Below are 15352 nucleotides of genomic sequence, written 5' to 3'. Positions count from 1 at the left end.
ATCGTTGTGAAAATACAAGTTCTTTTCCAAAAAGAAGATCTTTAAACTTTCTACACTGTGCACAAACTCTCTAAAGATCCAATTGTTTTTGCAGAGAAAGAATTTAAGCACAAACTCTGAAGTTGCCAAGAGTGTTTCAGCAGAAATTCTTTTGATGGTATGGTTTTCCACTACCCTGGAAACAGTTTTTTCAAGACCACAGAGATTGAAATTCCTTGGGTCCAAACAGAAACTGGATGCAGTCACCTTTGATAAGAACGGAAAAATGTGGGACTACCAGATGACTATAACCAACAATAAACTGAAAGATGTAAGCGTTTTTACTTGTATATCCACACCATCACTAACATGCTACTGTCAACAAAAGAATGAGCAACAATTGGAAGGCAGCAGCAATCCACAATATCATGCGGTTAATCCCACTTGATTTACAAACCTGTCTACATTTCAATCAGAACAAAAGAATTACAATAAGAAACAGTTTAATTGACCTCAACGCATGAACGATGGAGCTTAATTGGCAAGTTGAGACAATTTTCACGTGTTGCCCATTTTGAGAGAAGACATTCCGCGTTTCCAGCGGTATGACCTCCGATGAAATTGTTGGGGTGTGAAGCTAAGCCCAAACATCTCCTTAAGCGCCTGCCCTGGTTCTAGGAGTCCTATCAGCCTTGCGACGAGAGATGCACTCTCTCTAACGTGTTCCAGATTTCCAGTTTCAGTCCAAAGGCGCCGAGCAAGCTGTAGTCTCCTCTGTTTGGAGTCTAATGCAATCCCCCATTTGGTGTAGAGGCTCTCCCTTTCTTCCGCTGAAAGCCTCTTCTGCATCTGCCTGCAGAGCATTTCCCTTTCACGCCGAAGCTTCTTCATACTGCCCATCATAGAATATCACTTGAAGCTAATCAAGCAATGGTAACCACAGGTAAACCTATAGCTAATTACATTCACAATTCTCAACAGGAAAATGGATGAAAATGTAGCATAAAAACAGGACAATACCTCAATGACGGAGTAATATTCTGACCGCCACCTGCAGCTTTATCAATATCTTCCCGGGAGAAAGCGCTCTTTAGAAAGGATAACCTCCTGAACTCCACTTCCATATAAATAGAATCTGTGGGATCGCCTTTGAAGAGAAGGAAAAAATAAGTCCTGTGGACTAAGGAGACATCACATGTATGCCAAAGCTCAATAATTTCTTGTTGCTTTCTCTCAAATTCCAGTGGCCATCTTGAAGGAGATTGCAAGGGGTCTAAAATTGGATCCAAGCCTACACTCTTTACAGTTCCCTCAACTCCAAAGTCTTCATTAGCATTCTGTTCCATCTCCTGACATCAAAGAAAGATAAGTATCGTCACAGGCAAGTTAAGAAAGTCTCTATGCAATAATCAGAGAGTAAGAAATTCAGTATTCATGGTCAACTTGGCAAGATCTCCTACGAATGATGTTCGAGAAGAGACGAAGAAATATTCAAAAAATTCATCTTTTTCATCATACTTAATGAATTATCTCAAAAAGCCCAAAGCAGTACCACACATCCAACCAGAAAAAAAAAAAATATATGTACAGTTTCTTGGTTACAACATAAGGTAAACAGGGAGAATTCCTTTAGCAGAAAATTCTTGAATAACTTATACATTTCTTAGTAATTTGAACAATTATGTTAGCAGAGCCTGTAAAAAGATCAACAAGACCAATATAACCATGCCAAAGATATTACAATGAGGTCAAGGATTAACAAAGCTAAAACACTGCAAGTATCAAGTTCAAATCATAATAATAATGTTTTAAGCAAGCAAACTTAAAACCATCATGCATAATGACATTATTTTGGGCACTACTTAGTCCTAACAGCCCCAAGATTAAGAAAAGCATGGAAATAACACAACACGGTAAATTTCTCTTCATGCAATATTATCCACACCTGACCCACAGCGAGTTTTTTCTGATGCTGAACTTGAGCCATCTCCTTAAGTTCTGCAACAAAATCATGGATGCTGATGATGTTCCCTTCAGCATCAGTCTTAACACTCTGGTCTTCAAGAGCAATATGTCCAGAAGCCTGAGATCCATCTCTTGCAAGTATTTCCATTTCAGCATCAAAATTTAATGCAATCTGTCTTCTTTGAAACCCTTCAGGCCTTCCAGGAAAATCTTTTAAAGATCTGTCAGGAGGCGTGCTATCATTCTGCTCTACCTCCTGGAACCAAGAAGAAGAGCTCATCAGAGTTTCCCTACAACTTTTACTTCTGTACAGTGCCAAGCCTCTAAAGTTTGATATGTCTCGTGCTGCCGACCGTGCTGCCGACCATGGAGATGATCCTTCAGGATATGCTTTGACAATACTGTTAAGTGTCTTTCTCACATTCTGCAGATGCTGCTCTAAGGTGAGAGGATTTGTACTAAGAGTTTCAAAGTCCATCTGCCCTGTTGGTTTTGGTTCTTGACCTCCGTGTCTGAAAGAATCTATACTCAGGTGCAGCAGATTTTTGTTTTCTTCAGTTAATAATGATTCTGAATCTCCATTTCTGCTTTTCTCATTCATCTCAATACAGCGGACCTCCTTGCATATATCCTCAGAATCTTCCCAAGGGTTCTGAGCAACCTCAGGTCTATCCTTATGCAGTATTGGTCCAATAACAGGACTGGTTATTAGGTGCCTAGGTGACGCAACGTCCTGGTTTTGTTTTTTAGCATGACATAGATAATGTTCATTTTCTAATGTACCCAACTCTGCTGAGCCAAAATTTACACCATGATCCGCAACATCTGATGACTCTGATGCCGAAAGTACATCCTCACATGCATAAGGTAACTGGGACATCGAAGTTTGGCTGGACTCCTCCTGAATGGATAAAAATATATGTATTAAATCATCAAATTCAGATTTAGTTACATATTTGAACTTAGTTTCAGATCTATGATAACATGGATACCCATCGTGTTGAAGCACGACCATCCCCAACAGCTTGGAGCAAATCCTCTAGCCGAGTTTGAGCTAGATCTTTTTGCAGGATCAGTTCCCTTATTTCTTTCTCCATCTGAAAAGAAATTTTTATAACCATCAGTTTTTAAGGAATATTAGCTCCTCAAGAAATGGACTTAAGGCATATAGATCTGAACAGTAAAAAAAAAAAAAAGCCCACTTGTAAACATGAATATAATTCTTTTCCTAAGAAAATGGTAGAAATTCATCTGCAATTACTGGTTGCATGACAATTATGAATCAGGTATTGGTCTTATGGATAGGAAGATCAAAACAAACTATAGTATAGAGTCCTAAGCTTAAGGCATAGATCTGAACAGGCAAAAAAAAAAGCCCATTTGTAAACATGAATATAATTCCTTTCCTAAGAAAATGGTAGAAATTCATCTGCAATTACTGGCAGCATGACAATTATGAATCAGGTATTGGTCTTATGGATAGAAAGATCAAAACAAACTATAGTATAGAGTCCTAAGCTTAGAAATTAAATCCACGTGATATACATGTCACTCATAGACATACACACACGAGCCTAAAAGCATATGGATGTGTGCATGTGGGAAAATGAAAGCATGCCTTTATGTAATCACAAGATGTAATCATACAGAACTATTTCAAAACCTTTTTAATTTGAGCATCTTTCTCCTTTAATACTGATTCAATACTGGAAGATGATCCTGGATATTTCAATGCGCTCTCCAATTTAGCAAGCTCTTTTTGCAAATGCTTGACCAATGCCTTATCAGACATCACTACATTGACCTGTGCACTGGTAACCACTTCTCTCGCACAGCTTGCAAATAGAAGGGTATTCCTGGATTGCTCGATATGGCTTCGTGCAGGGCTCATTGTGCAAATAATTGCAGTTCTTGCATTCCCTCCCAAGGAAGGTTGTAGTATGCGAGTCAGCTTTGAATCTCGATATGGAATGTGCCCATTTCTTCCCTTGCTGTGCCAATCAATATATATACATAAATAATCAAGAAATGCAGAACTTCCATACGACCAAAAAATTAAAAATATAGCAGAGAAATGTTCTGAAAGTTAGTTGACTCATCAAACAATATCAAGTCATATCAAACCAACTGGTAAATTGAGAAAAAGGACTGAAATCTCTTTCTTATAATTTTACAATATGAAAATATATACTTCAAATTGTTCAGGAAATCGGCCATAGAATCCATATATGTTGTCCCACATTCTTATTAATCTGAAGACATGGATTTCAGCTCTAGGAAATTATAGATCAACAAGCTGTTAAAGTGCCAGTCTGTTAATAATTTGCTTTACTTCCAATTAACCATAAAACAACCTAATTGACTGCTTTTGATATATTAAAAATAAAAAATCAACATAAAATATTGGTCAATTTTAGATCATATGCTCCACACCTAATCAAAGAGATCTACTTTCTGAAAACCAATGAGGGAAATGAAGGCCAGCAGATTTAAGGTTTACAATACAATTTTCTCCGAATCATAACGTGCATCTAACAAATTATATAGGGGACATGAGCAAGTCTAGTTAATTGGTACATGCTATAAGAGCAAGTCATCTGCCATGGCTTAAGCAGCTGGCATTCCAAATACGACCCCAATCACAAGAGTTGCATTTTACATGGTTGCCGAAATAGTGCGCATAGAGAGAGAGAGAGAGATCCACTATATGCTTGTACATATTGAGGCGTCAATACAATCTAACAACCACCATAGAATCAACATAGGCATTCTAAAATGATGATCTATGCCGTTGATTGTGACGAGAACATCCAAAATGCCAACAGACAAGAATCATGTATTTTGAAAGTCATTAGACACACTAGAAAGCATGGTAGTAGACTTCTAATGGTCAGTGCAATGCATAGCAACCCAAAGACTGCTTCACTAGGAAGAGCAGATTAACAAAACTCAGGCTTCAAACCATCGCTGCATTGCATCTGTTGTCAAGTCAACTTAATTGTAATGTCTTCTATTTGCCCCATTTACCAATTTAATGGGTCCATGGTTTGGGTATGGATAAAAAATGCCTGACCTGTTGGAGGATCAAGTTGGGTGCAGGTCTTAGGGGTATGACACAACAGATCAAAACTCTAAAACTTCAGCACAAATTCAATAATGAAGTAATAGGCTCATAATCCCTTCATCTCTTTTCTCCTCTTTCAGTTCCTCTCTCCTCTTGCAGCCTTCCCCTCTCCTCTCGCCGGCTTCCCCTCTCCTCTTGCTGCCTTCCCCTCTCCTCTCGCCGGCTTCCCCTCTCCTCTTGCCATCTTCCTCAGGTTGGTGGGCTCTAGCAAGGGGGTTTAGTGAACTGAGTATGCAACTGCAATATCTGGCACACTCCAACATGGGGGCTGGTAGACAGGTGAGGACATGATTGCCAGATCTGTGACTTCAGCACAAGGACCAAGGTAGGGGAAGCAAGAATGTCATTTCCATATCTGGTGGAATCCAGCACAGAGCCAACAGAAGGGAAAGGGAAGACACCATCATCAAGCAAGAAAGATCCTAAGCATTTGCCATCCCTAAACTACCTCTGCAATTATCCATAAGGTCATGCACTTTAGGCAAATGTCTCTTCATGACAATGATAGCCACTTATTTATGTGCCTATTACCGCCATTCGTGGATGCCTTCCAATGCCATGCATCAACCCCCTTTCTGACCTTGCCCTATTCAATTTAAAGCATTCTTATGCCAACCATTTTGTTGTCAGTGCTCAAACTCTTGCTTAACACTCTTGCACGATGCATTCTCGGGATCAGAAAAAGATGAAACCTTGTCATGGTGTCCTAGCCTAACAAATTACCTAAGTCTATGTAAGGGTCTTGATCCTTAGGATTTTAGAATTTAATGTAACACCTACTTTCTGCTTTCCCTATAAAATGTGAATACCATAACTATGAATCATATCACTCAAAGATATGACATCCACACATCTTTAGTCACCTCATGAAAGCCTACATTGAGGATCTTTCATTCATCCACAGTAATGCTACCTAGTGAGCACCTGGTTGGCTTTCACAAGTAATGATAGGACATATGAAGCTCATTTCACATTTAGTATTGTATCTTTGAATTATCAAATTTTGCCTTACAGTCTGCCCTACACAGACAAGCTTCAAGTATGTCAGTATCATCTGCCCATGAGGGCTTGTCCTTGTCTCACTTTTGATGCACTTACTCTTTGAGCTCTAGTGCTTGACATACTATGCAATAGCTTCTCAACCACTGTCAATGCACAAAATCATGTCCATGTGGCTCAAAACTTTTGAGCTTCCACATCAAAGCGTAACACATTCTCTAGAAAGAAAATGAGCTCTACATAGAAAGGTTGGGTCAAAGAATAAGAAAAAAAGTTAGGCAAACTAGCTGCCATGATGTATTTCTGTACAAGAGGTCATGCTTTCTCAATGAGGATCTTGATGACATTCAAATCATGCAGATGAACAAATCACTATGTGAATTATGTTAGCTATCATATTTGGACTTCTACTTTATCTTTCAAGAAGTATGCAGGCCAGATTAGAGTCTTGGTCACAACCAAATTTCTTTGAAAAATACCTTTCCATATATTAGTGTAACTAGGGTGATCACCATTCTGCCTGATGTGCCCATATATTAGTTCTGAAAGGTTAAGCAGAAAATCAGATAGAAAAGTTACTATAATGTGATAGCAGCAACCCCCCCCCCCCCCCCACTTTTTCCCCTTTAGCGGATGGCAAAGTCCCACAAATCCATAAGCATTGCACATGCCTCATACGAGTCAAATGATTTAGAGAAATCCTAATTACAGAATAAAGTTTTGCAGGTCCAACTGCAATGGATTTTTCTCTAAAAGAAAATAAATACAAGAGAAAGTTTAAAGCAAAGTATCACTGATTGGAGAATGTTAGTTTGCAGATGATTGCATACATCTAACCTTTGGAAGGAAAATAATCAAGAAAAAAAGAGAAAAAAATTATAATACCAAACAAAAAAAGAATCTGATGGAGATATGTAAAAAAACATTAACTGCAGGAAGGAAAACTATTCAGGAAAGATAAAGAACAGGCACCAAAAGTTCAAAAAGTGAATCCCTCGATTTTTATAAGAACAACACCTTCACTCTAATAGACGGATACAAATAATGAGGGCAAACAACTTTATTTAAACGGATGATCACCATTAACCAACTCCAATACTTTCTCCCAATGTTGTTAAGATCGGGATCGAGTTGTAAACCATAAAGTGGGTTGGATTGAGCTGGGTCGTGGATCAGATTGCAAATCGTATGATTTTTGATGAATTCTTTCAAAATTTTCAAAATTATATAAGAAACGTAAAAATTGAAATACGAGTCAAAAAAAGAGTAGAAGAATGCTATAAAAAGCTATAGACACGAGAAATCTAGTTTCCAGCAAGATAAGCCCATACATTGCACGTAATAAAATAAACATTGCGTCTGTTTATTCAAGATATTTATAGTGTACTATTGATTCAGTTATCATCTTACTTAGAATGTTTTAGGAAAAAAGACAAGGATAAATTTTTAATATATCATAGAGGGTTGAAAAAACATAAAAATTTACCTCTTATTTTTAACTCCATAAGCTCCCATGACGAGCTTGCTAACTTTACTACTTAAGGCTTATTAGTAATAAATAATTTAAAAGCCATATAGTCAAGTGAATTTTATAAAATGAACAACATATGATTTAATAACTAAATTGCAAAATCAAGTCATATCTTAAGATCCGAGTGAGTGTATATTTCATAATATGGAATTAGGTCCTAGTTCCCTAACCAAGCCTGATCTGAGGATGAGATCTGGATCATTTAGGGCCATTTTGAGCCAGATCACAAGATCCTGATCATGAATCATAAAATTTTAGCAACAATGCTTTCTCCTGTGGATAATGGTACGGTTAAGAAGTGGCAGATGAGTCCCCCACTTGACAAACCTTCCAGAGGTAATTTTGCAGAGCAAAATGAGAAAATTAATAAATTAAAAAAAAAGAAAAGTAATATGATGAATGTCACATGATAAATAACTCAACTACCAAAACAAGATAGACTACACCACATTAATGCAACTTTCTCATGGCAGATGAAAACTAAGTCAAAATGCATCAGCAATAATGAAAAAAGAAAGAGAAAAAGTAGGGTGCCACAACCTTAGCTTACGAATAACAGTCCCCAGGGTAAGTAAACTTCGGTTTATGTGGCAACCTTCTTTTAGTCTTGCACCAGCAGATAAAGCTTGAGATGCACGTTCACTCCCTGCCAGATCGACGAAATTCTGCATTCCGAAAATGAACTGAGCTTCTCATACAATCTCCTTTTTTGAATATGAGAATTACCATAATTAAATCAGAAGAAGAATTTTCATACCACACTGGCCACGAGTGTGCTTGAGGTCTCTTTTCCCAAAAACTCACGAGCAGAACTTTCAATGGTCTGCAACAATACATTAACAATTAGAAAATAATCGATACGTTCTTTTCCTGAGGCAATATGGCAACATTTTTCCTAGAGTTCACTCAGCAGATCAAAATAGGACAAACCAGTCTGAGTATTTGATGGGATCGCGAGCTTGTTTCATTTAGGGAGGTCTCGCCTATCTTTCTTTGAGCTGTTGAAACATAAAGTACACATGTAAGTTTGTAGGATCTCTGTTACCCATAGACATTTTTTTGTTCAAAATTTTGTGTTTCACCTTCGCATACAGAAATGAGCTCCTTAAGATGGTTCCAGTCCCTCAAGACTTCCTCCGTAAGTTTCTCCACTATAGTTCCTTTCTGTGAATACAAGGTCTTCGTTCAAATTAACACAACAAACTGTAAAAGTGTAAATAAAACAGACATCCTTTAAGAATAACACCACCTCTGGATCATCTAAAAGTCTAAGGGGAGTGCTGTCTGTGCTGAGGAGATCCTTTACGGCTTCATTGTATATCTCCATTGCTGAGAACTTCAGGACGAACGCTCTCTCCTCATGCTGCAAGAGGAATAAAAGAATCACTAGTTGAAAAGGAGACGCAAATATGGAATATGACACAAACTAGAAATTAATATACAACATGAAATGCCAGGATCTTCATAGATGTTACATTACCCTACGTATGTAGTCATATATATCAGCGACAGTGTATTCAGTTATTCCAGACATTGTATATGTTTTTCCACTGCTTGTTTGCCCATATGCAAAAATACTAGCTGGCAAAATATATGTATCCAAAATTTTAGTTCATTATTCCATAGCCAAAAGATAGAGAGAGAGAGAGATAGAGATAGAGAGAGAGAGGAGAGACATGATTATACTTACAATTTATACCACTAACAACTGAAAGAGCAACTTCTTTAGCTCCATCCTCGTACACTTGTCTTGTGGCGCAATCGCACCAAAATACTCTGTCTATCGTCCACAGAAACAAGGAGGATGAGCAAAACCAACAAGAACAAAACATCATCATAGCAAGCACCATTCTGGAGACAGTGGCAGATGCAGAATTTAAAATAAATGGCTCACAAATTTGCAAATGGCTTCCTTACGCACAAGGATGATCCTGAAAATGCTGAATTCAACTTGACAACAAGATAGACCAATGGGGAGCCACATTAAAGCTTGCATAAAGATGCGGATGGGATCAGATCCATAAGAAGGGAGAATTCAACAATATAAACCACCATAGGGCAAAGGGTGCAAATTTTAGAGTACTATGAGTGTCTAGATATAGAAGGAGCTAAAATCAAGCGAGCATCCTCCTTAGGCACTAGCTCAAATCAATCTATACGAAGCCCATGTAAGACACCATCTCATATGCTTCTAAAAAGTCCAAATACTCAATAACATGTCGGTAGAAAATTCTCCACACAAAATTGTTAGGGGGAAAAAAAGAACATTTATAGGAGAATCAAAGGGATCTATATCAGAATTTCAAGAACTCACCAAATGTGTAGGCAGTTGGGAACATGGCCCGTTCCGGGACGCTGCTCCTGAAAATAATGGTGGTGTCGTTGATGCATTCCCAATCGCAGGGATCTTTCCTCGCGATCTCCTTCTCACTCAGCGGCCTCAGCCTCACCGACACCAATATCCTCTCCACCTTCCCGACCCCACCTCCTCCTCCGCCGCCGCCGCCGCCTCCACCTGCCTCCGCCGCCGCCTCCAACCCCTCCAGCCGCGCCAACTCATCGCCGCCGACCGCCCCCATTGAGACTACACTCTCTTTCCTTCACATGCCTCCATGAATTAAATGAGAAGAGAGAAGAGGACTGCTGGGGAGTTGCTGTTTTAGGTGGAGCGGCAGTCGTTGGGCGATGCTACGGGACAGCATTCGACGGAGCCGCGCCCGGTAGTTATGGACCGATCATTCCGTGGACCCAAATCATCACCTGATCGGTGGTTTAGACGTCAATTACCGAGACTAACAAAGAAGTAAAGCAATCATCATACTATTAATTAACTCTTCTTTTGATTGACTTTTCTCTTCACCATTTATATCCTCCCTAAGATTTCCGGCTACTTTACTCTCAGTAAGCCGGCGACGGTCCGAGGCCGGCATCTCATTTTGGATTTATTCTCACTAGGGTCTTGGGGCATTTCTAATTTTACTACGGATCTTGGGGTAAAGCCTCTCTATCCAGTAACCGATCTGGGTTGCAATATTCTCATTCGCATAGCTTCTCAAATCATGAAGGAGAATGCTTATTCCTACATATTATTTACGATCGTGTGGGATAGAATAGCATTGGAGACCGACCACCAATGATTCGAGTAGACTTGAGACTGGGTCTTGACAGGGGCGTTCCAGCTTACTCCAGAACGATTCCTATAATTTCTAGAATGGAATAAGAGTAAGAAGAAGCCAAGGGTGGGGAGAGATGGATAAAGAGAGAGAGAGAGAGAGAGTATTCTTACATTGAGCTTTACCAGGCTCTGCTTCAGTGAGACAAATGGAACGGAGGAACCGACCAGGAACAAATAGAATAGGAGGAGGGGGGGGGGGGGGGGGGGGGCGGTGGTCCACGGTGAGGGCGAGAGAAACCGTTCTTTTGACCACTTTCCTAGTGTGAACTTGTGATTGGAGTCATTACTATCCCGAATAATTCAAGTGATTACCGTGAGGGATGTTACTGTGGAAGGACGGGAACGGAACCGTATATCCCCGCAACCGTAGCGATGTGTCCTAAAATCAAGGGTAGTGGGCTACGGGCTAGGGTTCCAAAATCTTCGGTAGATTTTTTTGGTAATTAAAATCTTCGGTAGTTTAATGAAATAAAAAAAAGATTAAAAAATTTAGGATGAGTATGATAAAGGAATCTTGATGTCCCACAAAGGTAGACGTGCTTGGCACTTCCCCTAAGTACAAAATTTGGTCGCTGCCAACCAAATCGTGCTGCGATTAGATTCTTGATGAATGTAGTTAGGTTTCTTAGGTAGGTGGTTAAGATTTACATTTTGAAGGACATGGATCTTTAATATCAAAAAGAGTGGCTTTTAATTCTAAGTGAATAATTAGAAAAATTAAAGTTTTAGTTGTTCTTGTTTAATATGTTTATTACTTTTTTTTGTTTATCTTCTTTGTGTTTTGTATTTTCTATATTTTTATTTTACTGTTTATACATTAGTTTTTTTCCTTCTGTCTATTATTGTTATTTTCTATAGAAAAATAAAAATATTTCTGTAAGCCATTCGTAGCATAAAACCCACATTTATGTTTGCCTCCATTTTTTTAATGGACAAAAATAATATTAGTCTAGAATTATTTTAGAAATTGTAACCGTACAAAAATAGGAGTATCTTGTAAAATATCTTATCTCAATCGGGATAACTATTTCTCCTCCCTTTTCTTTTCTCATTCCTGAACCAAATGCAGCCACGTTATGTTTGTCTCATTGAGAGTAACTGGTCCAATCAATCCTATTGATCATGAAAAATCTATTTCGAAGGGGAATAGAATTTCTATTTTCTAAAATAAGGTTTTCTTTTGTTCGTTTCCTTTTTTTTCATATAAACAAAAATTCCTTACTTCGAATTATTTTAGCCACGAATAAAAGTTTCAGTGAGACTGCAAAGGGATAACTATTTCACGAGGAATAATAATTTTTATTCTACTCTCTCTTATTCTTGAACCAAATGTAAGTTGCGATCATGCCTAATGTCAAGTTTGGTAGTGAAATTGACTAACAAGTCCTTTCATAATGGAATGTAACATTGATTCAGTTGTAATAAGCTAGTCTGTCACTGTTTGCATCCTTTCCGACGTACCAAGGAACCAGTAATTTCTACGGAAACAGGACAGTTTGATTAATCTTAGGAAGAAAATCTCACGTAGCTTTAAAAGGGGAAGAGTAAGTTGTTACATGAGTAAGAAAGTGCCATTGTCCATTGGCCAAAGCTTGCTTAAACTTTTGTTAAAGAAGATGCTCCTTTAGGAGAGGGTGGATCCTTTATTTTTTTCACTTTTGATCCAAAGGGAGGCCCTTTTGCTTAGTGGTTCTCTAGCAGTTGAACCATGGTTTCACAGAAAGTAAGTTGGCACATGGGTTTTTACCTTATTTTTTTGAGCTCAGCAACAAAACCTCCTATTAATTTATTTGTTATCTGTTTCCTGTTGTTCTCTAATAAAATTTTAGTTGTAGAAAGAATATTTGAGTTGCCTGATGGAATTTCTTACAATGCTACTCTGTCTTAAAGATATAGTTGATTCTCATAGTGAAGGTGAACAAGACTTGGAGGAAATGACTACTTTATAAAACAAATAGTGACAACATGTTAGGCCTTGCGACCATTCCTCTTGTCACTTTAGTTTCTTAATGAAGGGCACAAAATAATTTGCTTAGAACAAGCCAAACAAATAATAGTTATGCTGGTAAATAAGTATGAGTCCATTAATATCTTGCGCACCCGTGTAGGAAATTGCCGACAAATTTGGCTGCAAACTATAGGATGAAATTGAAATCGCTTTAGGCCTTGCGGCTATTCCTCTTTGTGTGATTTTGGTTTCTCAATGAGGCGCACAAAATAATTTGCTTAGAAAACTCCAAACAAACAATAATTATGCCTACAATTAAGTATGAGTCCATTAACATCTTGTGCACCCTTTGTGTAGCAAATTGCCGACAAATTTGACTGCAAACTATAGACTAAAATCGAAATCGCTTTAGGCCTTGCGACTATTCCTCGTGTAATTTTGGTTTCTCAATGAAGTGCACAAAATAATTTGCTTAGAACAATCCAAACAAACAATAATTATGCCTACAATTAAGTATGAGTCCATTAATATCTTGGGCACCCCTTGTGCAGCAAATTGCAGACAAATTTGGCTGCCAACTATAGACTGAAATGGAAATCGGAATAGGTTACAACTATTTGAACTCGCAAAATAGTAGCAAGATGCCAGATGGAATGCACTATCCGACATGTGAATTCTTCACCCCACCATCTGTTCTTTTTTTTGGAGGGGGAGGGGGGAAGCGATGGTTGACTTGAAATAGTCAGATAAGCTTATCTACCAGAATAAAAATGAGGAAAAGAAAAAAAGCTACAGATTCACCACGAGCCTGCCTCAAGCTAATGTAAACATCCATGATTTGCTTCAGTAAATCATGGAAAAAGTAAGTCACAGAAAAAAGAGAGGCATAGAAATCATAATCAAGAGTTTCTAAAACCTTCATTTTTTGGTGTGGTGGGCAGGACATTGACACCAGGAAAAGGAGGTGATAAGAAAAGGTGGTGTGAGTTGTGAAATGTGACCCTTATCGCTCCTATGCCAGCTCAAAGGGATGAGGTGATCTAAAGCCTTTCATTCCATTGGACGTCTCTGGTCTAACTTGTCCCCGAGCTCACTGTTCCTCCCAGAATTCCTCGTCATTCCGACGCACCCTTCGCACAACTCCAACACCATCTCCTTCTTACACCACCCTATGTTCCTCTCCGACAACCACTGACCTCTTCACTCGGGACAGCCTTCTTCTATGGCAACCATAGCAACCATGGCCATGCTTCATGCCAATTGCCAAAAGCCTCAGCATCAACTCACAGCCCAACCACCTCAACCCTTCAAAGCCAGAAAACCCGTGTTACAATTTATGCTACTTTCTACTAAAGAAGGATAGCATAGTTTAGCTCCATCATAGAACGGATTAAGCCATGAAACAACAAAGAAGTCAGAATGCAAACACGGGGGACCCTACTATATATGGATCTAAGAAAGCCCATGAGGTACAGGCTGCTCGGGGGAAAAAAGCTATGGAACCTTTCTATTAGCAAAAACTGATGGCCACCTAAAATTTCCAAAAGCTAAGGAACGAATGAGCAATTTACCAGGCTGATCTTTCTCAGTTGAGCGCCTCGACACCTCGAGAGGATTAAGAGCTGCAGCACCAATATCATGATGATGGCGCCTGATGATGAAGTAGGAAGCAATATCCTTGAACACACAATTATGCTCCGTCCCAAACAAACCGTGTACACCACTGGACAGAAATCATGGCAGAAGCTGAACCAGCATCATCGTTTGCATCATGCAAACAGCGACCGGATGACATGACATGTAGTGCAAAGAGAAAAGTATAAAATTTCATCATAGAGTGCAAAGAGCCAAAGATAGAGCTCTCTGTTTTTCCATCTACTAGTATTGTAAAGAAAAAACACAGAGAGAGAGACTTATGGAACGAAAGAAACAGTAAGGTAAGGTGCCAATAAAAGATTTTGATAATAACACATGAAATCGTGACCCAACATGATGTGATTAGAAAATGTGAAGTTCCACGGCGACACCAATTGGAGACACGTTACTGAAGAACGTGGTATATAGAGCAATGCAGAAATATTCTTAGTGAAGCAAAGGAATTTCATATTTATCAAGTAAACCTTTGGAGCTCCTATGGAAAAGGCAACTATCTGAGTTGACATAATTAAAGTTAAATGATAACGAGGAGCTAACATGCACTACTCCCACAAGAATTGAGATCAAGAGATGGAGATGCATGTTTGGCTTCTCCTCCTCTTCTTATTCTTGATGATGGCTAGGGAGGGTGAAACCCTTCGGGAAACCAAGAGAGAGTTACAGATTAAAAGCCTCTAATTGATTCATGTGTGCTCGTAGAGAGAGAGAGACAGAGATTTGATCTCGAAGGACCAGCAATCTAACGATAGATTTAGAAGTTCTTGTGATTCATAGGTTAAGGCTTCAAGTGATTCATGCATGTAAAAAACATGAGAAGGAAATTTGAAAAAAAAAAAAGAACAGGGAAATAAAAACAGCCTCAGGAACAAAAACAAATAAATAGTAACCAACGAAATCTACAAGCAATCTTATGTGGACCTGGAATACAATCTAAACGAACCATAACTGCTTCCCTTAAACCAGTACAAGAATATA

The 15352-nt window shown here is 38.7% G+C and overlaps 1 protein-coding gene across 2 annotated transcripts; it reads right to left on the bottom strand.

Moving 5' to 3' along the window:
- Positions 1–297: 297 nt before the first annotated feature.
- On the bottom strand, positions 298–11050 carry LOC103708497 (kinesin-like protein KIN-7F). 2 transcript variants are annotated; one of them, XM_026805191.4, is made up of 14 exons: positions 10885–11050; positions 9913–10358; positions 9289–9378; positions 9079–9179; positions 8848–8961; positions 8681–8762; positions 8529–8596; positions 8356–8421; positions 8139–8263; positions 3608–3935; positions 2937–3041; positions 1925–2845; positions 1000–1328; positions 298–871 (listed from the first exon to the last, which is right to left on the bottom strand). In XM_026805191.4, exons 2-14 carry the CDS (start codon positions 10175–10177, stop codon positions 538–540), a joined length of 2928 nt encoding a protein of 975 aa, XP_026660992.4. In that variant the 5' UTR covers positions 10178–10358; positions 10885–11050; the 3' UTR covers positions 298–537. The 2 variants fall into 2 exon arrangements, with proteins under 2 accessions (XP_026660992.4, XP_088574742.2); XM_088718616.2 differs by lacking the exon at positions 10885–11050 and having other exon boundaries at positions 771–898.
- Between the last annotated feature and the right edge of the window lie 4302 nt (positions 11051–15352).

Source organism: Phoenix dactylifera, chromosome 3 (assembly GCF_051530095.1).
Source record: "Phoenix dactylifera cultivar Ajwa chromosome 3, Ajwa_hap1_PhDact_Kaust_v1.1, whole genome shotgun sequence".
Classification (NCBI taxonomy): Eukaryota; Viridiplantae; Streptophyta; class Magnoliopsida; order Arecales; family Arecaceae; genus Phoenix; species Phoenix dactylifera.
Note: the sequence above shows the minus strand (reverse complement) of the source record. Positions and strands in the feature narration are given on the sequence as shown.